The sequence below is a fragment of the Phaenicophaeus curvirostris genome, chromosome 9 (assembly GCF_032191515.1).
Source record: "Phaenicophaeus curvirostris isolate KB17595 chromosome 9, BPBGC_Pcur_1.0, whole genome shotgun sequence".
Classification (NCBI taxonomy): Eukaryota; Metazoa; Chordata; class Aves; order Cuculiformes; family Cuculidae; genus Phaenicophaeus; species Phaenicophaeus curvirostris.
This window is the reverse complement of record NC_091400.1, coordinates 10,303,642-10,327,996: the sequence shown is the minus strand read 5'-3', so window position 1 is coordinate 10,327,996 and position 24,355 is coordinate 10,303,642. Positions and strand designations below refer to the sequence as shown.

General features: G+C 39.4%; 1 protein-coding gene across 2 annotated transcripts; it reads left to right on the top strand.

Annotated features, from left to right (window-relative positions):
- The first annotated feature begins 997 nt into the window (after nucleotides 1-997).
- FAM204A (family with sequence similarity 204 member A) lies at nucleotides 998-19,074 on the top strand. Of its 2 annotated transcripts, none has more exons than XM_069863803.1 (8): nucleotides 998-1,082; nucleotides 1,880-2,167; nucleotides 2,718-2,808; nucleotides 3,377-3,410; nucleotides 3,988-4,090; nucleotides 5,830-5,919; nucleotides 18,245-18,351; nucleotides 18,711-19,074. In XM_069863803.1, the coding sequence occupies exons 2-8, from the start codon at nucleotides 1,916-1,918 to the stop codon at nucleotides 18,760-18,762; spliced, it is 729 nt and encodes a 242-aa protein (XP_069719904.1). In that variant the 5' UTR covers nucleotides 998-1,082; nucleotides 1,880-1,915; the 3' UTR covers nucleotides 18,763-19,074. The 2 variants fall into 2 exon arrangements, with proteins under 2 accessions (XP_069719904.1, XP_069719903.1); XM_069863802.1 differs by having other exon boundaries at nucleotides 1,049-1,082; nucleotides 1,822-2,167.
- The last annotated feature ends 5,281 nt before the right edge of the window (nucleotides 19,075-24,355 follow it).

The window sequence follows — 24,355 nt, the reverse complement described above, 5'->3', positions numbered from 1 at the left end:
TTGAGAAGAAGAGGCTGAGGGGAGACGTCATCACTCTCTGCAGCTCCTAGAAAGGAGGTTGTAGCGAGGTGGGTGCTGGTCTCTTCTTCCAAGTAACATGTGATAGCATGAGAGCGAATGGCTTCAAGATACGCCAGGGGAGCTTTAGACTGGATATCAGGAAAAATTTCTTTCTTGAAATGATACTGAAAATGCCAGCAAAGAAACCCTCTAAGACTCATTTTGGGATTTTAGAAAGCGAGCATCCTTCAGTCAGACCTGGGCAACGTGAAGGAGTGATCTCCACCAATCATGTGCAGCGAGACAAGAGCTGGGGACAGAATATATTTCCCATTTACTTATATGTATAAACTTTCCCAGAAATCTTATGCATATTCAGTTACTTTCCAAGGACTAATCTTACTGTTATTATGAACTTCACAACAGTCAAAATTTGGGGCTTTGAAGCCACCTGTTTGACCTTGCATTCGAGAGTGGGAAAGGCTGCAAACAGAGGTGATCACAGTACAACACACATTTGTTCTGCACACACCGTACCGAACACAAGGAGTTATCATCTTCTAGGAATGAACAGTGTCTGGAAAAACATCATTTGAAAGAAAACATGCTCTCAGAGGGATGTTCTGCCTAACTTACGAAAAATACATTTACTTAGATGAAACTTTACTTCAGTTTAAATAAAAAAATTCCACTTTTTGTTAATAGCAACTGCGTCTTGTATTGGAAGCACTGGCAGTGGCTACCCAGGTGGAGTCTCCAGCCTTGGAGGGGTTCAAAAAGCATGTAGAGGTGGCACTTGGGGACAGGGTTTAGCAGGCACGGTGGGGCTGGGCAGATGGTTGGGTTGGATAAGCTTGGAGGTCTTTTCCAACCTTAATGATCCCATGATTCTGTGACCCCGTGATTCTGTGATTCCAGGATTTTCTCATTCCATTCCTCTCTCATTATCTGTTTGTTTCCACGGTTCTGTGCCCCCACGGCTCTGGGACTCCGCGGGGCCGGCCAGCACCGCGCACGCTGATTGGCTGCGGCGGCGACCAATGGCGGCGCGGGGCGCTGCGCGGTGCCGGCATGGCGGGCAGGTAAACACGGCCGGGGGGGCCAGGGGGCCTTAGCCTGGCCGGGAGAAGCGTCTTCTTCTTCCCACCCCTTCCCCTTCTTCTGCCCCTTCCCCTTTCTTCTGCGTCCCCCCTTTCTTCTGGTTGTTTCCCCCCCCATCCCGTCGTCCCCCCCCCCTTTCTTCTGGTTATTTCCCCCCCCCCGTACCCCCCCTTTTCTTCTGGTTTTTTCCCCCCCCATCCCGTCCCCCCCTTTTCTTCTGGTTGTTTCCCCCCCCATCCCGTCCCCCCCCCTTTCTTCTGGTTATTTCCCCCCCCCCCGTCCCCCGTCCCCCCCCCCCCCCCTTTCTTCTGGTTGTTTCCCCCCCACCCCGTTCACCCCTTTCTTCTGGTTGTTTCCTCCCCCCAACCCCGTTCCCCCATTTTCTTTTGGTTGTTTCCCCTCCCGTCCCCCCCTTTTTTCTGGTTGCTTCCCCCCCGAACCCTCCTTTTCTTCTGGTTGTTTCCCCCGGTACCCCCCTTTTTCTGATTGTTCCCCCCCGTTTTTCTGATTGTTTTCTCCCCTTTTTATGGTTATTTCATCCCCCCCCCCCCCTTTTCTGGTTGTTTTGTCCCCCTGCTTTGTGCCTAAACTCTCTGAAATAGTAAGTATTCAGACCTTTGTAGTGTATTTGTTTAAAACATCCAATGATAGTTACCGTTCCCAAGAGAAGTGAAACTGTTCCTGATGATGTGTTTTGCTTTTTCTGCTTCTCTTCCCCAGGCTAGTTATGCTTTCATTTTGGAGCAGTTAAGCTCACGCACCTCTGCTGTCTTTGCAGTGACGTGAAGTGGCTTGGACTTCTTTAAACTGGAGGATGTGGAGTGGACTGTTACCTCCAGGACTGAATGAAAGTGATGTTGACTTAAGTTCTGATGAGGGAGATGGATTGCACAGCACCTTTCCGAAGGAAGGTGCAAAAGAAGATGTTGAAGGAGTTCAACTGTCTGAATTCCAGGAGAGTGGAACTGAAAGGAATGCCACCGGTGAACCCATCTTGCCATCAGTGACAGGTGGAGAAAGCGAGTCTCAAACGTGCCCTGATGGAATTCCTTTAAATATTTGGAATGTGGGTATTGTTACACGTCTCCAAATATCTGGACCGTAAATAAAATGTACTCTAAGTCAAATGGCTAATTTTTAAATTAAAATAACTCGGTGTTGAATGCTCAATATATTTATCTGAAATGAAATAATGGTCAAATTGCAGTTATCATAACACACCTTTGCTTGTTTCAAGCAGGGTGGACAGTAATTTAGGTAAGAAATGAATGCAAGTTTTCTCCCTAGTGCAGTGATGGTTGAAAACACATCAGGGAGATGTTTGGGTAACTATATACAGGTGCATAAAAACTTGTGTTTTCACTGTCATGTGGGCTCTGAGCTTCTTCATAACTGCTTTCAGCAGTAGGTGGTGAACGATTAGAGCTGATCCTACTTTAACATCATCAGAGCTGGATGCTATCAGTAGGTGATTTCTAATGTAATAGATATAACACAATACTGTGGATAAATAAAAGATATTGGGACAACATTTTTCAGCCCATTGTGTAATTTTTTTAAAACGTGGAGGGGGAAAAAAATTAAAAATACTGATTTGCCTTTTCTTAATCTTGCAGAAATTTGTGGAGCTTCAGAAGAAAAGCCATGATATGAAAACTCAAGCACATCAGGAAAACAGAAGCCGAAGAAGAAAGCGCCGCAGAAAAGGTTTTATTTCATTATGGAATTTATTTTCTCAAAGTGGAGTTAGCATAAGATACATCAGAAGTGGGATTTGCTGGTTTGAGGGTGGGAGGGAATTGGTGATGATGCTGTTTGGATTTTCTTTTTGTGGTTTTGTTTTCATTTTGTTGTTTAACCAGAAATTGAGTGCTGGAGTAGATGTATTGTAGTTATTATCTAGGATTTCGTTTTTCGTGTTGTACGCATCACTTGTAAGACTAGGTTATAAGTTGCTACTTGAAGTTCAAGTAACATATTTGTCCTCTTTTTAAAAAGGAGGTAGAACTTGCACGTTATAAGTGAGTATTAACAGAGTATTTCAGGCATTCTCTAAAACACACGTTTGTGTGTTCTGGTTAAAACTTCCTCACATATATTGCTTTCTATGGAAGATCTGACAGCTGAATGCTTTCAATCCATGTGATCATTGGGTGAAAATCCTGGTGTGTCAGCCTTTCAAAGGGAATGTGACCAATTAGAGTCCTGTTGACTTCATTGGATACTGTAGGAAATTACTGTGTAATGTTGGATTTTTTTCTTTTCCCCCTCCTAGGAAAACAGAAACAGCTCGAGGAGGTGACTAAGAGGTATAACCAGGTCAATGTGATTATCTGAGGTCTGTGTTTAATACCAGGCAAAACTTGTAAGAAGCTTGACCACATGCATGGCCACAGCCTGGCTCTGAACATCATGTAGAGCATCTGCTGAAGCAGTTTGGTGTTTGTCAGGCAGACCGACTTTGATACCAGCGACTATTTAATAGCATTTATTGCTTGATTTTAAAAATTAACCCAAATGTTTTATTTCATGTAACTTAAAATGAACCAAATGTTATTCCTAGTTATATTTTGTATGTAATTGTGTACGAGCTCCTGTTCAACCTGCTGCATCTCCTTTTTCTTTCTTGACAGTGTTAAGTTAAGGGTTAGACATGATCTTTAAGATCTTTTCCAACCGAAATGCTTGTATGATTCTATAAGCTTGCTTTCAAGACTGTAGAAATACACTTACAGAGAGGAAGGAATAATTAATTTCACTTCCATTGAAAGCTGTGCAGGGGTGGAAAGAGCGTGTCTGCTGACTGGAAGGATTTCTTTTAGCGTAGAAAAGCATATGACAGGTTGTGCAAAAGGAACTGGTTATATTAGCTCTTTTTTGTTTTAGTGGTGAACAGTTGATAAACGAAGACAAATGGAAAGAATTGACACAATACTTTGGAGTCAACGATAGATTTGAATCGCCTGTGGATAGCAGGGCTCCCCAAAAGGTGACTGTTGATATGAAAGCAATGGCAGTTTGCATGTGACAGTAAAAGAGCTCAGCATTTACTGAGGCAGGAGTAAAACAGGGACTATTTGAAAGTAAACGATCAAGTCATTTTGAAGGATAATTTTGTGCACATTTTAAATCAATTTCCTTTTAGATATCACATGAATTGAACTTAGATCAAAAGATTGCTGTGCTTTCTTCTGAGACAGCATCCACCCTTGTTTTCTGTTTGGTTTTGTTTTCTGCTGTCAGGAGAAACAGAAGACTTATATGTGTTTTTTGACTCTTTTGTTTCCTTTGGTTCTTTTAATCACGTTTTAACTTTAAAATGTGTCAAGTAAATCCTTTAGTTGCCATTGGGAGCAGAAAGCCACACCTAACAGTTTTACTGGATTTATAGCATATTCTGTTCGTGAATATTATTACATAACCAGTCATATTTAAAATAATTACAATATGATGGACAAGTTAAGAAACTCATATTGTGACTTTCTCAAAGTTTGTTCCGTCCTTCTAGTGAAGGCCTGTAGAGGTTCTATGACATGTTCAGTTAACCTGCTTTACGATAAATATTGTATTTTTTGTTTGTCCACAGTATAGTTCTGCTTGCAAGCCCAGGGACATTGTTCACTTTTGTCTGAGTTCTTACTTTTAGTGGGTATTTAGTTATCATTAAACTTTTCAGGATATATCTAGAATAAGGCCCAAATAGTTAAAATGCTGATGCTCTCTGTAAGTTTGGAGATTTTATAACTATTGGAATGTGTGGCTCATTAATTTCAGAAAAGACATTTAACAGAACTGACTGTCAAGGCGACTTCCACTTGTGCACTGTTTTCCTCCCAACTCCCACATAAATAATCCAAATACAGTATTTGCAGATCGCTGTTTCTCAAGAATTGTTTGCTTCTTTGCTTTTATCTTTTAAAAAAGTATGTATTATGAAACCGTCAAATGTGTTTTCTTTAGCCTCACTAATATTTAAAATGAGTGAGGCTGTAAATTTTCTTTGGTTTTGAAAGAGTGACCATTTTTTGTGTTGTTCTGAAGTCAGTGCCTGCTGCGATGCTCCCCTTCTGTATTCCTTTAGAAGTTTCCAGCTATAATTTCCAGTGAATATTTACTTTTTATTGTTACATTATTTTAAAATATTCTTGTTAAACAAGTTGATGTTGATCATAAACGTAATTTTCTTATTTTCAAAGGTTAGATTTCCTAGCTCTTTTTAATTATTTTCTGTAGGACTGCAAGAAATTTCAATTTATTAGCGCAGTGGAGTGGCATGGTGCCAGAACTTGTTTTTTTGGATAAAGATAGGATCTCTGAACTGTAACGTTACAGTGGTAATTGCCATTCTTCATGTTACCTGACACATATATTTCACATTTTGTTTAGAAACCTCCAGGGATGGAAGAGATAAGACAGATCTTCAGATGAAATTTTATTGTGACAGGCATAAACTAGTCCGTGTAATTTTTTCAACTTAGAGTATTATCCTGCACATAAGGTGGAACGAATGCAATGATTTGTGCTCAGGAAGCCTTTCAGTGAATTCTTAATTATACTGTCCATTACAATATGTAGACAAAGTGATTTGTGTTACATAGAAATTACAGGTTTATGCAGCGTCTTTAAAATAAAGAGTTTCATGAAAGAAATAATTTTAGGAAGGAGATGCTCCCTTGAAGTGTGTTATTCCTCTGTTTGTCCTAAATATATTTGCTTTTCTTTTTCTAGTCTGGCCTTGAACTTAGCATAGAGAAGTCTGTGGCTGAAGGTGACATCGACAAGGCCGAGGAGCTGAGTGACAGATTAGCCATGCGCGAGGTAAGTGTGCTATTAACAAAAGCTCTGAGGAAACACTTAGTTTTGTACATCTGAACAAAAAATGTCATAACTACAATAGCAGCAAAGATTGTTTGGGACATCTTTCTTATTTCCTAAGCAGATTTCTGTCAGTGATGGAAGGATTTTGCTGCTGATCTAGTCATGCTTGGACAGCTGTAGCTGTGTATAAGAATTGAAAGTACAACCGTGAATGATCCCAAGTAACCTTGCTTTAAAGCCCTTGTGCTGACTCGGAGTCAGTAACGAGTCCTCTATATTGAGCTTTTGATTTTTCTGCATGTTGCAAGCCAAGGAAACAGGAGTAGGATGTTCCCTTCCTGTCAGTTCCCTGCGCCTGCAAATTTCCTTCGCATTCCCTCCCCAGTAAGCTTGAGAAGCCTGAAGAAAGGTAGAGATTTAACAAGCTTAGCGCAAGATATGCCCAAAGAAGGACAGATATACCCAAACTTGTGTGCCAGGGCTATTTTTCCTATATATTCATGTGATCAAGAGTTGATGGGTGGAAGAATTCTGAAAAATGAGAGTACATGGATATCAAACATTGCTGTAGCCTTAGAATTGTGTTTATAGAAAGACTGGACATTTTCTCTCTTGTCATAATTTTTTAGTGTATAAATGCATATGTAAAAAAAAAGGTAAGAAACTCAGTTTTTTTTTTTTTTCAAGATGTGTTAGTTGGTGTACTGACTAATTTTATGAAGGCTATGCTGCTCTTTGCTACAAAAATTTGGCCCTTTAAATTTGCATGTGGTGCTGAGTGAATAATTAAACTGGTGAGGAGTCTGATACCTCTGGTAATGGCTGTTTCATATAAGAAACGGTTAAACTGGTGCACGTGTGGCAGGTGGTAACTGAAGTAGTGATTGAAATCTGTGAAGGAGGTTGTGTTCACTGCTATTTGTGCACAGGGGAAAAAAGGCGAAAGAAGAAAATTAGGATAAAATAGGTAGTTGGAACCATTTTGAAGCCAGATAAGGAAAAAGACTCAATAAGTACTATTTGAGGTGAGTGGAGAAGTAATCATTTTTAAGTAACCGGATTGATATAATTTAAGTTAAAATAGTCCAGATTTACATTAGAAATTAATTACATAACTTTTGCTTTCATTTCTTTTATCTTGTATATTCTTCCATCTTCACAGAGGGAATGAGAGTTTTCTGTCCACAGGATATACTAGCGAAAATCAAAAGCATTTGAACAGGATTCCAAGTATTTCACGTTCTCATCCAAATATTTAAAATGTTTCCCAAGTGCAGGGTTTCAAGCTAAGCTTTTGTGTAAGATTGTAGATTTAAATCTCTAATGCGCTATAATACAGTATTGTGATGCCTTTTGAAATGGGAAATACAGTTCTTATGGTTCTCGAAGGTTAGGTGAAATGAACTGTTCCTCAAAGTCTGTTCTTACACTATCATTAAATACCCGCATTTAGTCACGCAGAGCAGTTTCTAATGCCTAGAGTCGTCTGCCTTTTCACCAGTGATCACAAAACTTCAACCATAAAGATAACCACTATTGACAATGATGGGAATGTATCCTAACGTTCCCTTTAAGCCTGACCAGCTTCTCACTGTGATATTGTTATTGCCTTTCATGTTTACAACATGAAAAACACTTGCTGTTCTCCTTCATAAATGTCATTATCCCATCTACTCCAAAGTGGCTCGAGTATCGTAATCAATAAAACATACTGAGGTTCCAGTGCAAATTGTTTGACTATAAAAACAAATCAATGTAAGAAGTTTTAAGGCTTTGTAATATTTATGATAAACTGTTATCTGATTTCAGTAGCCATGGGATTGTACAACATTGAGCATATCCCAGGTGCTACAGCAATGTATTATTATTTGTGGAACATTAGCTCCAAATTGTTGACTTTCAAATATTAGCACGTTGTAATTCTGAAAACAAAATGCTTGAAACGTTATTAGTATTCACAGCCTTGACTTAGTTTTGGTTAAGTGGGTTTATCTGAATAAATAGTATGTTGAAAGAAGGAAAACTCAAATGACACTGGCTTGATCTCATGAGGAGTTCTGTCGAAGCAGGATCCATGTGAATTCACTGGGGTTCTCTACTGCTGTAAAGATGTGATACATTACCTACTGCAGGAGTAATTTTTCTTTGTGATATTAAGAAGCTGCTGGGTTGTTTTTGTCTTTTAATATGTCTTCTAAGATACTTTTTGTTCTAAGGAAATCATTCTAACACTGACAATTAAAATTTGAAGAGCTGTAGAAAAAGATTTAATTGTCACAGAATGGTTTTGGTTGGATACGACCTTAAAGCTCATCCAGTTCAACCCCCACTGCTGTGGGCAGGGACACCTCCTACTGGATCAGACTGCTTATGGAAAACGTTGATTCAAAAATCACTGTTTTGTGTACAACAAATAAAACATTGCTGTCATATTGCATACTATTGATTCCATCCCTACTTTACTTCTCTTTGTAATTTAAAGAATTTAAAGGAACAAGGGACAATGGCTTTAAATTGGAAGGGGGAAGATTTAGATTAGACATTAGGAAGAAATTCTTGAAGATGAGGAAGGTGAGGCCCTGGCCCAGGTTGCCCAGAGCAGTGGTGGCTGCCCCACCCCTGGAGCTGTTCAAGGCCAGGTTGGATGGGGCTTGGAGCCCCTGATCCAGTGGGAGGTGTCCCTGCCCATGGCAGGGGTGTTTAAACTGGATGGGCTTTGAGGTCCCTTCCAACCCAAATCGTTCTATGAATCTGTGAAAGAAATGCCTCTTTTAAAACTCATTTTATATAATACTACTTAGAAGTGAGTTAATTATTAAAATATGTGGCTATTTGTATCCTTTTAACCTCCAAATGCAACCCAGCACTGTGAGCAAGTCATACTATGACTGTATTGAAGTGCACCACCACTTCTGAAGTCTGGAGAAGTAAGTGGATAAATTATAGTTCTTTTATCTCAACTCCATCTTTTTATGTTTAGCTTTCATTTTTCTGGAGCAGCGTTGCAGGGTTTGGGTCAGGGAATGTGTGAGACTCAGCTGCCTTCTCTTTGGGGCACTGTCCCCCCTTGAGCCCTAGGAAGAACGTTCTGTGGGACGGTGTTCTTTTTGAAATCAGGTGTATGGGGTTTTACTCAACACCGTTTTCCTTTGCAAGGAGCGGTGACTGGAACCTGCTGATAAAGCTTTTGCTTTGAGGCACAGATCCAGAGTTCTTAAAGCTGTTTCCTGCCTTAATAAGTGAAACTAATTTTTGATGTATAACATTTATAAGCCTGTGAAACTGATAGGGCAGCTTCAATATTTAGAAAAATGAAGCCAAAAATAAACAGATGATGAGAATAGGCAGTAAAAACATGTACTGAAAAGCAAAGGGATGCCAAAATGATGCTGTCATCCTATCCTATCATCATGACACAGTGAGAAAAGGCTTTCTAAAATCAGATTCCTTTAAAATCCATAGTGATTTAGGCAATATGCATAATCTCCCAGCTGTGAGTGGATCACTGAAATTCATATCCTAAAAACCTAAATGCTACTGCTTCAGGGTTTGGGGTCATCTGGTTTCCTTGTGGTACTTGTTGCAGGTGCTATATTATTTGTTGAGGTGATGTATTTGTTGCCTGATTCTGTTTTAAGAAATTAGCAGAAATGCTGATTTTTTTTTTTTTTTTTCTCCAAACAGAAGCTTCTTAATATAGTAGCATTCAAGGTTTTAGTCTGAGAGCTAGAAGTTACAACTTGGATGCCTTATGCTTAAAGGCTCTGTATTTACCCATGATGGCACATGTGGATTTATAGGTAGCTTTTGAGACTTGCTAAAAATGAGTTACCCCATTTTATGGGCAGTTACATTTCTATTAAGAAAATCAGTTGTATTTACGTGATGATGACACTTAGAATAATTTCTTGGTAAATCTCACTACAAACAAGGTTGTATCCTGTTGCCATCCTAGACTAGAGAAGTGATTGTGGTTTCTGTGGGAGTTACCAGGGTAGCAGTTTGGGGTGGGTTGGAACAGGTCCAGAGGAGGCTACGGAGATGATCTGAGGGCTGGAGCCCTTCTGCTATGAGGACAGGCTGAGAGAATTGAGGTTGTTCAGCCTGGAGAAGAGAAGGCTCTAAGGAGACCTTAGAACAGCTTCCAGCAACTGAAGGAGGCTCCAGGAAAGCTTGGGAGGGGCTCTCGAACAGGGAGTGCAGGGGTAGGATGAGGGGAATGGTTTTAAGCTGAAAGGGGGGAGATTGAGATGAGATTTTTGGGAAGAAATGTTATGCTGTGAGGGTGGGGAGGCCCTGGCCCAGGTTGCTCAGGGAAGGTGTGGCTGCCCCATCCCTGGAGGTGTTCAAGGCGCGGTTGGATGGGGCTTGGAGGCCCTGATCCAGTGGGAGGTGTCCCTGTCCATGGCAGGGGGTTGGAACTGCATGGGCTTTGAGGTCCCCTCCAACCCAAACCGTTCTATGATCTCCAACTACACCATCCTCGGCCATCCCCACAGCACGCTTTCTTGCGGGGTGTTCTGTTTCACACAGGATTGCAGTGATCCTGAAATTCTAAACTGCATTATTTTGTACCTGAGCAGAATTCTTCCTGAAAGAATATGGCCATGTCTGCATTTTGTTGTGCAGAATCATGCTTCTAGAACCTAGTCTGGCTGGAGCATCTCCATCATGATGCAGTTATGGTGTATGAGGTCAGCACTCTGATTTGTTGGGTGCCCGCAATGCAGGTGGGCGGTGCTGTGTCATCTTAATTCACAATGGGTTTTTAAATGCTGTTAGGCTGAATTATTTCTTCAATACCTACAAGGTAGTATTAGTAGTATGAAATAACTAGCAATTCATTGCAGTGCATATGGTATAATTGGCACAGTTAACATTTATTACTGTATTCCAGTTGCTGTCTCTGCTATAAGATTCCAGGGCTTTAGGTACTGGCAGAGTCCTTCATGTTTTAACGTTCTGCTTTTCCAATGTCAAATGGCACACCTAACGCTGTTTGAACGCTGCAGTTAATGATGGCTTGTTTAATTTGAGAGATGCCAATAGAAGCATTTATATTAATGCTTACCCAAAAATCTCTGAACAATTTTAGAATGAATGTTGCTGAGAGAATGAAGTTTATGTGGATGCGGAGCTGGACTGGTAAAGGACTTGGTGCTGCTCTAGGGTAGGGTAGCTGAGATTTAATGGTAGCAGGTACTTGGATATGTAGCTGGTAGCAGAGGGCTGGAACACTATCAAATCTTCTAATGCTGTTGAAAAACCTTTCTGCAAACTATCTTGAAATAAAATTGCTCCTTTGCTTTTGTGGGAATCTGCCTAGATTATTTTTGAAGTAAAGATGTTGATAAATTAGAGCACTGTGACCCTGCATAGTTGGAGGTGCTTATACTTTTTAGTAAGGATGGTATGTGGAGATCCATAGTAATTTCACCTTGGTGTAAATCAGTTTGTTTGGAGTGATGCTTTTAAAAGTTCTTTTCCTAATAAAACCAAGTATCTTTAAAAGATTTCCCACCACCACCTCTAACAAATAAACACCACCACACCCCCCACCCCCCTAAGAAATAATTTTTCCTTGTGCTTTTGTACTCGGATCATTGTGTGGTGTCTCAAGAAGCAGAATGCAGATTTCTTACAGCTCCAATATCCTGAGAACTAATCTGACTGAACCTCAAACTTTGCATTTGCTTGCGGTTTTGGTGTTAACTGCCTGGTAGGTGGGTGCCACGTTGTCTAAGAGCACGTTAGCCTGAGGACTGTAACTTGAACATGATAAAATCATCTTGACCATATTAGACTTACCTGTCAAAAGGGTCTTTTTTAGATACTTAGTAATTTAGAGTGTTAAATTGCTGGAGTAGTTGTCTCTAAAGAGCACGGGCGTTTTGACAGCGCCGTTTCTGAGTGCTTAGTGTAGTGGCTTCTGGCATTTTGGGGAAAGTGATTTAAAAAGCTGCAATTTATAGGGAAACTGTGGTATTATAATCGAGCCAAAGTGAAAGATCTCCATTGCAGTTGACAAAATTAATTGGCTGTTCACTGGAATATCATTCTCACATTACAGCAAGATCAGTCCTGCTGTTGTCTTCAAAATCTGTTGCATCAATTTTGACCATTTTCTCGTGACCAAATTAGTCTTTTGTCTGTTGCTTCTTGTCATGTAATTGATAGCAGAAGTATGTGAGCAAGGCTGGATCGTAACCATTGAGAGCTGTTGTGGAAGCTGCTTTCCATTTGAAAATCCAGGTAGGGTGTGGTTGATGATGATGACACATGCAGATGAGTCTTTCACAGGGACAGGTTACAGTGCTTGATGCTCTTCTCTTGGTAAAACAGAGTTTCGTCTCTAAATCCTGTGCAGCTTTCACCAAGTATCATAGCGCTTTCGGATACCTGATGAGATTGATGCCATTGTGTATGGAATCACCAGCACCAATTAGCTGGGAAGCCTTGCCTGTTGAGGGACCTGGGGGGGCGAAAGAGTTTCTTTTTTCTCTGAAGGATTTTCTTCCTTATACTTAGTGGAGGTGCTTCCAAATCTCTCTTCACTGGGGTTGCTTTCTTTTAACCTTTGGAACATGGCAGGGTTATCACCTAGAATTACATTCTTATGCTCCCTTAATTATGTATATCTTTTTCCTTAACAAACCTTAAAAAAAGATTTCAGATGTTACAAGTCTAATTAAAGAGACAGACAAAGCACAGTTTATACTGTAGATTTTTTCTGCCGTTCAATTAATCAGCATGTTTTCTCTTTTAATTAAAACCATTTTAGTAAATTAAAGCCCACAGCAAAACACATATATAATTTGTTTGTAATTAGCTCTTAATTGGTGGTAGTTGAAGCTTAGCACCCTTGGTTTCTTTCTTCATGATTGCCATTTTATTAGCAGCCAGTCATTAATTAATCTTTTTTTCTAATTAGCTTATAAAACTGTTGATGGCACATTATTGTAAATGTGATTTTAAGTTCAAAGCTTGTTAATAAGCTTTCTTACTTAGAAGAACAGAGATAAAGAAATTGCTGAAAACAGTACTACAGTTCTTTTTTTAAAACTGCCTTTCTTATAAGGGGGCTGTGTAAAGCATCTAACAGCTTATAGTTAATTTTTTAATGCTGTGTTTTCTCATGAATGGAAGAAGTTACTTGCATTTAAATGTTTAAATCTAGCAAAGAGCTTAATATCAGAACAGTTTTCTCTCCTTGCTCCATTACTGTGTAGTCTAAATATAATGTGATGTTGTAATATGCAGCATAAAAATACAACAAAGGTATTACAAAATATTTTCCAGTGGAAGTTGAGCACATCATTGAAAGGGGACAATTTTCACTGCAAAATCCACTTGGTATTCTTGTTTGCTTTATATATTTTATATACGTCAGCAATGGATAACATTCCATAACATAAAAGGGAGAAAATCATTGCTAAAGGCGAGCCTGGAATAACTAGATTCATATTTGATGAGGAACTCTATTGCTGTATTAAAAGGCTGTTCGGCTTCTCCAGAATGATCACAGGATATTTCAGGACCTGTTTGAATATAGATGTTTTGTTCAAGTAGCTGGAGGTTCAGCTTTTTTGTGTATCATACCTAAATATTTCTGGAGCAGTGCTTGGATCTCATCTCATTGTTTTTATCATTCAGCATTTACATTGCATGATTATGTCTTAGTGAAGTCTTTGCTTTGTGATACTTAATGTTAAATCTCTGGGTTTTCTAGGAAGTTTTCTGGAAGTCTCAGTAGATTCTGTTGCAGAAAATGTTTCCTCTTCTGGCTGAACTTTAAATACTATTTCAACTTTAGCCGTTTCTTTGCTTGTCTTAAAAGTGTTTTTATGATGCTGTGTGAGAAACACTAGAAAGGGATAGCTGACAAGGAAAAAATTAAAAATTGGATAAAAAGTAAATGAATAATGTCATATTACTAAAAAGATGAGAGGCTAATTTGTGCCGACTTTTTGCTAATTTTGTTCAAGCCTCAAAATGAGGAGCTGTCACCCGTTCTGTGTAGCACTGATGACAGTGCCAATGATCCATGAAATAAGCTGCCGCTGGCTTTGTTCTGATAAGAATGAACAAATCTGCACAATGTACGGCTCCCAGAATCTCATTTTCATACTTGCATGCAGGCTAAAAGAAATAAGCTGTTTGCAGGCTTGATTAATCAGACATTTGAGGGGTTTTTGTCTCTTTGATCTCTTTCGTCTCCTAGGTAACTTGCTTGACATTAATGTTGAGCTTGAGTAAAGACAATCAGGAATTGTAGACCAAACTGATATAAAAATTAAAGACCTTAACACTTTAAGTACTCCAGTAATGGTTCCGCTTTACTTCAGAAAACATCTGTTTTCATTTAATTAAAGAACAAAAGAGAATGGCATAAATATTTTTCAGAGAGACCTGTTATTCCATAAAAAGTTAAAGTATGGTAATTGGTGTTTTTTAAATGAAACTGTTCAAAAAGATGTAAAGCTTCAGAAATTTTGTTGCAAGGTAACAATGTCAGACCAGTAGAAAACTTGTGAGAAATAACGCATAAGGAATTTCCATTTATGCTGTGTTAAACATCTCGAGTAAGATATTTCACATGATTATTGGTCAACTTCAAAATGGTAGGGTCTTTGCCCTGTAGAAACTAAGTTGTTTTTTAAGTTTGCCTTAAAAATATATATATATTGTGTTACAAGGATGAGCCATTATATCGGCTTTACTGCCCAAAATGATTTACACACTTTAAACCTGTAAAATTGAAAGGAATTTAAAAGAAAAAAAAAATGTCGCAGTGCGTTTGCTTGAGGTTATGCAGACGCTTTTACAAATCTTCCAAGTGGCTGTAAAGATGAATGCCTCAAGGGTCTAGCCAGGGCCCTGCTTTTCCAACCAGCTAAAGCCCTTATCTTAAATCCAAGCAAAGTACCATTAATCTTTTTGAAAGACCTTTTATGGCTTTTAATATATCCCAAATTAGAACATTTTACACCCTTGGTTCCTGAAATATGGTGATAAAAAGCCTTTAGAGCTTAATTTTCCTTACTGCCTGCTCTGACCAATTTGCAGTTCTTTGTGATAATGTTTAGACACCTTAATTAAAATGCAGCAAAATATTGGATGTTCTATATGGAAAATGCTGATACTTTGACTACACAAGAAATTGTTGTATATATTTTTATTCATGCTTTCTTACTACTTTTAAGATTGTATTTCATTGAGTTATCTGATGACCTGAAATGGTTTGGTTCTTTTTTTAATGTAAAACCCATTGACCAAGCTTTTATGGATTTCTTTTTGCAGGGTGGCAGAGGAGAGTAAAGATGGGTGTGGGTGGGAGCAGAAGACATTTAATCTGACGAAAATGTTTGTGTGCTATACTGCGACACATTTGTTTTCATGTCTTGGAAAATTTAACTGTGTGTAGCCTAGAAATTACAAAATTAATGCTGAAAAATGTTTCTCCTTTTAATTCTACTTCCAGTACAGAGGATCTTTTTATCCCATTCTTTTCCCTGTTTTTCAAAGATGGAAGAACTCATTTTGTCTCCCAAGAAACACAGAAGATTGTTCTCCATCACTTGTGTATATTTGTACAAGTGTTCAATAGGCCACTAGAATATATATTTTAAGGAGGTGCCCTTATTTGTCACATAACAAAAGTGAATGTTAAGATATTTTAGGAGATAAAATACAGATCAAAAAATAAACATGGTTCTGCTGGTTGACTGACTTCAGCCATCACATTGCTCTGGTTTTTGAGTTAATTAGTCTTGTTTCAGTGAACAAGTAAACAGGTTTTTAATATTTTAGATGAGTTATTTAAGCATTTTTATACTGCTGATACATTAAAGTTAAGGGCTGCCCTTAAATATTAAATGTTGATGCAAGTAAGAGAATGTTACGGTCTAGTCTTTAACTTGAGATTTGGCCATTCATATGTTGGCACTGAATTACTGATTACATGAAATATTAACGCTCAGGGCAAAAACAGTGGAGCTAATAATGAAGTTTTGAAACGTCTGGCCACGTGAATTATTTTGTGTATCAAGGTGATTCTGTAGATACATATTTATTATAAAATTTGCAAATAGTAGATGAAAATCTTGTTTAGCACTATTTCTTTTGCACATTTTCTTTTTCAAATAGCGTGATCACTTGATTACTGTTGGTGTTGCCAGTGCTAAGAACCTCAAACAAAACGCAAGCTGATGTTGTGCTGACTGCCTACATGCGTGTAAGACTTGCAAAGCCTTCTCCTGCTTTCTTGATTCTTGAACTCTGAGGGGACTGTAAAGTAGAAGAGCTTGTAATGATGGTGATTGATTTTGCTTTGGGAACAAAATGATCATGGTATTAACCTGCAGAATATGTGTTTGATGGGAGAGTTGTGGGACACGTGTCAGTGCATCCACCCCTGAAGATGCATTCTTGAGTTATCTCTTGTCTTATCTCATAGAATCATAGAATGACCTCAGCTGGAAGGGACCCCCTGAGGATCATAGAGTCGAACTCCTATCTTTGCACAACCCCAACATTCACACCGTGTGTCTGAAAGCATTGTCTAAACACTTCTGGAGTATTGTCAGGCTTGGTGCCATGACTACTTCCCTGGGGAGCTGTTCCAGTGCTCCACCACCCTCTGGGGGAAGCTTTTCCTGATGTCCAACCCAGCCCTCCCCTGGCATGTCTTCCTGCCATTCCCTCAGGTCCTATCACTGGTGGCCAGAGAGAAGAGCTCAGCACCTGCACCTCCTCCCTTTGTGAGGAAGCAGTAAACTGGCATTATCTGGATAAAACATGTCTCGGAGTAAATAGAATTGCTTGTATAGATGCCACAGATCATTGAAGTGTGTTACGATTAATAATGGAACTCCACCCAAAGTGTTAATGAGCGTTCTTTCACCTGGGTCTTGATGTTCCTGTGATGCTTTGGGGGAATTAGAATATCCAGTCAGAACCATGCTGACTAACTTCACTTTTGGATTAGGTAGAAAGAAAACGTGTTTGCCTAGTTCATCGTTTGTAGCAGTTTTGGCTAAATGAATTGCTTTTTTGTCTTGGAGAAAAATGGTAGCTTTTCAGACAAGAGTCTTCTGTAACTCATAAATTAGTTGCAAATAATGTCAAGTCATGATATCCGTCACAAAATGTAACTATAATGAACAAGATGTGAATGCTGATCCAAGAAAATAATTTGGTCACAGTTCACAGTACCCTCTTCCTTCCTTTTTTTGCTTTATTCTTTTCCTTCTTGATGCTGAAGTGAACTTTCTTCTTACAGTGTGAATATGTTTAGGTAAGTAAAGTAGTGTTCACCTGCAGCCCATTACAAGCTTAATTCAAAAGCATGTATGTTATCGCACTAATAATGTAAAAACTGGTAATGGGAAGACTAAATGCCAAGTGGGCTCTAAGGACACTGCTTCATTTTGCCCCATAATGACAGGCTGAGAGAGTTGGGGTTCTTCAGCCTGGAGAAGAGAAGGCTTTGTGGAGACCTTATAGTGACCTCCAGTACCTGAAGGGGCTACAAGCAAGCTGGGGAGGGACTGTTTACAAAGGCTTGTAGTGATAGGATGAGGGGGAACGGCTATAAACTGCAGGGGGGCGGACTTAGACTAGATATAAAGAGGAAATTCTTCACAATGAGAGTGGTGAGGCACTGGAACAGGTTGCCTGGGGAGGTCATGACTGTCCCATCCCTGGAGGTGTTCAAGGCCAGGTTGGATGGGCCTTGGGCAGCTTGATCTAGTGGGAGGTGTCCCTGCCTGTGACAGGGAGTTGGAACAAGGTGATCTTTGAGGTCCCTTCCAACTCAAAGTATTCTAGCATTTACTTTCTGGGCAGACTAAACCATGACTACTGGTACCACTGGAAGTTGTCTGTTTGTAGCAGTTCTTCCTGTATAAAGCTTTCTTTTGGTGTGGTGTTTTTTTGTTATTGGACCTGAGAACAAATGTGTTAGTATGGCTAAGGTTGCAGACTGGTCTTAATAATGCAGACTGCCTCTGTGTGTCTATCTATGTCTATATCTTTAAAAACAAAGAAACAAAAGGATCCAGTGGTCTTTTTGCTTTTAATCTTGAAAAAGAAGGATTGGGTGAAAAGGGTTGCTTGCCCCAGGATTTCACTCCTTTGTATTTCTCTTGAGAACCGCTATTGCTTGTCCGATCTAATAGTGCAGCATCAGCCTAATATTTGAAAGATATTTTAGTATCTATTGTCTTTTGAGAAACAATATCAGACCAAGTAATTTGCAAGGCTTAGATTTCATATGAGCTATTTGCATCTGTTCAGTTTTCCTTTGTTCCTTTTTATGTCTTAGCTCGGTGTGAAAATTGCCAAAGCTGCTGCTTGCCGCAACTTTGTGAAAGCCAAGCAAGAAGCAGAAGCTGCCCAAGAAGCTCGAAAGAAAAAAAAGCTTGCTTGGGGGTAAGTCATTTGAGTATGGAATTAAACATTTGTGGTTTCATTGGCACTAAGTGTGCACAATACAATCTCAGTTAAATGTTTTCTTAGTTGAAATAGGCTTGTGCTAATCTTATTTGTTTCGATTAACCTTGTTGGGTTTGGTGGGGGGAGTTGTGGGGTTTTTTTAGCAGTGTATCAGGCTTAAGTACAGAGGCTTTACCAGAACTGATTTAATGGGTTTATGCCTACGTTTGCCTTCATGTCTTTATTAAAGTATTAAAAATAAGGTTTTATTTTTGTTGTTATTAAGAATAGTATGGTTGAATGCCTGAAAGATACGTGCTCGTGATTCCTTATGTGGTTTTTGTGCTCTTTTTCAGATTTGAAGCCAAGAAAAGATGGGAAACAAAAAGCAACATGGGATATATGTAACTCATTCCCTTTTCCTCAGGAGTCAAATACCTGTTTTTACGGGGAGAATCTTTGTGGGCAACTTCTTAAATCTAAACAGAAAAAAAAGAAAACAAACAGGAGAACCCAACACATCAAACTCCTTGTGTTTCTCTCAGTGCTGTTAGACTGCAATATCATGGTTTGGCTCTCTTACAATGTACCAAAAATACGATGTAAACATCAATACTATGTTAAATATAGTATTTATCTTCAAAATATGAAAATCTGAAATAATGCTTTTGGAGTCTGGTAGAGAACTATTTAAAGTTGGAATAAAATACTTAGTCCAAATGTATTCTGTTCTTTACTGCAGTTATAATGCATGGGTATAAGGAGAAGGATAAGTTTTCCTGGTAAAGTTATACAGACTTAGTACAGTAAGCATTACCATTTGGATTGCTTGATAGCAAGGGGGCCCTAAATAGAGAAAAGCAAAACCACCCTACCCATTTAAAACCATTATTACTTATGCATTTATGTTCTTAGTAAACATAAGCAGAGAAAAACTGGCTGAAAAAGTCCATCCTCGGTCTCCGAGGAGGATTCGTTGTCCTGCTGCCATGCTCTTAAGCTGAAAGAGATTAGATTTTAGGAAAGATTTAGATGAGATCTTAGGAAGAAATGTTCTCCTTTGAGGGTAAGGAGGCCCTGGCCCAGGTTGCCCAGAGCAGTGGTGGCTGCCCCATCCCTGGAGGTGTTCAGGTCCAGGTTGGATGGGGCTTGGAGCAACTAGAGCCAGTGGGAGGTGTCCCTGCCTGTGGCAGGGGATGGGACTGGATGAGCTTTTAAGGTTCCTTCCAACCCAGCCATTCTATGATTCTTACAGTATTTCAGATTTCCATTTTCCTTCCTAAGACTGAAGTTTTTGAAGTGCTTGTTTCTTTGAGCCAAAAAAGGATAAAAATACTTATCTTGAAAAATATCTGAGATGTGTTATGTTGTGCAGTTACCTGCACCCAAAGATACAAATGCAGATTTTACTCCAAGTCAAATGTTTATGTTATAAGATTATAACAAGAAGCTATGATAATGTTTCTTCAGAATTTTTCTTCCTGAAAAGTAAAGGTGCATTCAGCACCTGAAGCTCTCTGCTGTGTTCAGTCACCACAATACCTGAATTGAATTGGTAACATAAATGTCAGTTATTGTCAACCAAGATTAATATGTTTTAGACCAAAGGTATGGTATTAGTGTAATGGTGATTTACTACGTAAGTACTCGAGGCTAAAACAACTTGCCAACAAATAGCAATTTGAAGTTTTATGGCACCAATTTGAAGAGTTTAGGTTTGCGGTCCAGCAGGGTATAGTGCATTTTTGTTCTTTAGCCCTCAGGGTGTTTGATTCTTTTCCTTTTTTAGCAGAACATTGTATTTCTTTCACAATGATGAGAGTTCGCAGTATGGTAATCCTCAGTTAGCTGTAATTAGTTATGATGACACAGCTGAATACAATTGCCAGGGTTGTAAATCAGGAACTAAACAGGTTTCTGCAGTGTAATGTCATAAATATCACACTATGATTTACAAACTATATTAGCTTTAGAAACTGGTGTGGAAGGAAGCAAGCGTTGTCTCTTTATAAAGCGATTATTGTATGTTTAATTGCATAAACAAACAGATTACACTGTAAATATAAGCCAGCAATGGCCCAGGTGGCCAAGAAGGCCATCAGCATCCTGGCCTGCATCAGGAGTAGTGTGGCTAACTGGACAAGGGAAGGGATCCTTCCTCTGTACTTGGTGCTGGTGAAGCCACAGCTTGAATATTGTATTCAGTTTTGGGCCCCTCAGTACAAGAAGGACATTGAGGGGCTGGAGGATGTCCAGAGACGAGAATGGACCTGGTGAAGGGTATAGAGCCCAAGCCTTATGAGGAACAGCTAAGAGAACTGGGGTTGTTCAGTCTGGAGAAAAGGACACTGAGGGGAGATCTCATCACTGTCTATACCTCCCTGAAACGAGTTTGTAGTGAGTTGGGAGCTGGTAACAGGACAGGGAGAAATTGCCTCAAGCTGCATCAGGGGAGATTTACATTGGATATTAGGAGAAATTTCTTTTCTGAAAGGGTAGTTCAGCATTGGCAGAGGCTGCCCAGGGAGGTTGTTCAGTCCCCATCCCTGGAGAGGTTTAAAGGGTTGAGTAGATGTTGTACTTGGGGAAATGATCTAGTGGTGGGCTTAGGGCAGGATCCATGGTTGGATTCAATGATCTTAAAGGTCTTTTCCAGCCAAGGCCATTCTGTGATCCTATGAACCTTAATCAAGAATTTTCTCAGTTCCAAATGTTCCTATTCAAAACATGCAGGTGCTCTGTCCAGAACCTCTGGGTTTTTTTAACCTGCAGCTTGTCTGAGTGTTGGATACAAGTGACCTTTCTGCTTGTTACATTCTATGCTGAAAAAATGGGCAATATCCATTAAATGTTAAAAAGTAGGGTATATTATTTAAAAATATTTAAAACATTTTGAAGTGGCATGTATAGGATTAGAGGAAATGGCCTCAAGTTGTGCCAGGGCAGGTTCAAATTAGACATCAGGAAAAACTTCTTCACTGAAAGGGTTCTCGGGTACTGGCAGAGGATGCCCAGGGAGGTGGTGGAGTCCCCATCCCTGGAGGGGTTTAAAAGATGGGTAGGTGAGGTGCTAAGGGATCTGGTTTAGTAGTGGACAGGTACGGTTGGACTTTATGATCTCAAAGGTCTTTTACAACTTACGGGTTCTATGATTCTGTTAAATGGATGCTGTACATTTTCTTTTAATAGTAACAGTATTTATTAATCGAAGATCTAATTGTAAAGATCAATGCGTTCTGATATGAAAATGTGCTTTAAAAGAAATCCAAACCCTTAAAAAACAGCCGTTGTCTGGGAACTTACCACATTGTATTTGTTGCAGCAGTGCATACCCAGCCACCTGTAATATTTTTCATTTACAATAACTAGTTAGTTTTATGGTAGGCCATCAATAATGTAACTATTTAGGAAGTCTGGAGAACGTTTGCATTGGGTTACTTGTGTGGTGGATTTAAAAATGGTGACATTTCAAGTATTTTGATTTACCTAAAATATTTGCTTAGAGTATTAGTGAATTCCCAGAGTTATACCATGTAAAAAAACCCCAAAGCTTTAATAGCACAAATACAAAAGCTAATACAGCTTTAGAGATCATCTGAGTACATAATAAGTAAATGAACACATGACTTTAATAATTTGATAAGCAGACTCCTACATTACTAATCTGATTTGAAGATTTCTTGCATTCCTGATGCTGGTTTGTTTGGGTTTTTTTGTAGTTTTGTAGTTTCACTCTGTGCTGTGAATTTTGGCCAAACAAGTAAAAGTGTGTTCTGAGACTTAACTTTTCCTGTTTTCTAACAGTGTTAAACAATCCAAATGCTTATTTCAGTTAACTGAAACCATTTTAATCAGCTTAAATATATAATCTCTTATGCTGAACTAAATTTGAGATGTAATAATAATTTTTTAGCAAATGAAAGGTTTGCACTATCTCCTCCTCTGGCTGAAGTTATTTATTGAGCGGAATGTACTTAAATCATTAACTTCAGTGCAAATCTGTTGTGAAGCCAAATATTGGGGCCTTGAGCAACCCAGTCTAGTGGGAGGTGCCCCTGCCTTTGGCAGCGGGGTTGGAAGTGAATGGGCTTTGAGGTCCCTTCCAACCCAAACCATTCTATCATTTATTATAAGCTCATTGAATGATATCTGGAGTTGGGCAGTAGTTGAAAGGCAGCCTTGCTGAAGCTCCTTCCTACCCCTCAGCAGCTTTGGAAAAAATGTATGTGCTGGTTTTACACTATTTTTTCCTCCATCACAATTTCTTATTTCTTCCAACTATAGTAACAGTTCTCTCTGGGATATCTTGAGTAGTTTTAAAGTCATTTGAGCAGAAATCTTGCGGCTCTCCAAGTGCAGTTCTCCGGAGTAAACAGAAGAACTAGCTTTGGAAAGGAGAACGTCCTCTCATTATCCATTGGTCTTTGAAGAAGGGCTGTGTCTTGAGCTACCTGACCCGATCACAGCCAGCACTGAGATGTGCCAGTAATCAACTGAGTTGATTGCTCATGGTTCTGTAACACAGCAAGGTGGCAGGGTTGCTTTTGGTTTTACAGTAGACTTGGTCGATGTCAACTTGATGGCTCTGTGGGCTGTTTCACTGGGCAGTGTCGATGCTCCTCGTATGCTTCTTAGGTCGGTGCCATGCTTTTTCATTTCTCTTCCTGTCTGGGGATGATCCAGACTCATGTTCTTGCAATTCTATTCCCTTCTGAGGCCTGCACAATCAAGAAATAAATTGCTTATCAGCTCCTATGATAAAATAGAGCCAGTCTGAAGTTTGACAAGAGCATACTAATACAATTACTAGTACTTCATAATACCACATTCCTGAGCTCCTAAACCAAAGAGTGGCTGCAGGGACAGTTTGACAGATAAAACCATATATATAGTTGTTAGAGTTTTAATAGTTTTTTGCCTGCAACCATAATCTGTATCGTTATTTTTTCAGTTTAATTCTGTTGGACAAGTTTCAAAGATAAATATGGTGTGTAATAAGCCTTTGCAGCCTCTAATTTGTGAAGGAGTGTCTGTCCAGTTAATACTTGCTCATTGAAGCAAGGGGTTTTGAAATAGCTGAAGTACGAACTGTAATTACTGATGTCTGTTTCCTATTCACCTATGGCTTCTGGCGTTTGATCAAAAAATGTAATGTATTGCTTAATCTTGGAGCATTCCACACTTTGAAAAATATTTACTTCATGAGAGTTGTACAGCACCAAACGACCTCAGCAAAACCAGAGCAGATTTTTTATTTGGCATTGATCATATGTACTTAATCCACTGACGAGTATTTTTCCTGTTATTTTTGAATATTAGTAATCTAGAAATGCATGTATTTATCATGTGCCTTGAGTGTAAGCTCAAAGCATGCTAGGAAGTGTTAAAATATATCGTAGGATCATGGAATGGTTTGGGTTGGAAGGGACCTTAAAGCCCATCCAGTTCCACCCCCTGCGATGGGCTGGGACACCTCCCACTGGATCAGGGGCTCCAAGCCCCATCCAACCTGGCCTTGAACACCTCCAGGGGTGGGGCAGCCACAGCTTCCCTGGGCAACCTGGACAAGGGCTTCTTCACCTTCATCATGAAGAATTTCTTCCTAATGTCTAATCTAAATCTTCCCCTTTCCCACTTAAAGCCACAAAGGTGGGGATTCTACTTCACAAATATGGCAGCTAAAGAGAGGCATGCAAAGGTGAAGCAATTTATACATGGGCAAACTTCAGCTGGCAGCAAAGTGGCAAATGGAATCTCCTGGTCTGTGTGCAGTTTATTGTAGCTGGAAGTAACTTGGAGAACAAGGTCTTGAACAAATGTGAGGCAGGTGCCTAAATCTCTTTGAAAGCCATTTGGAATTGTGTACCTCATTACCATCTGCTGTAGTGAGATGGTAAAAACTTGGGATATTGAATGCAGATGTTCAAGCGTCACAAGAGCAAGTGGAAGCCCTAATTTCATTTGCAAAATGTTGTCATCTTTCTTGTTGAAAAATGCCTGC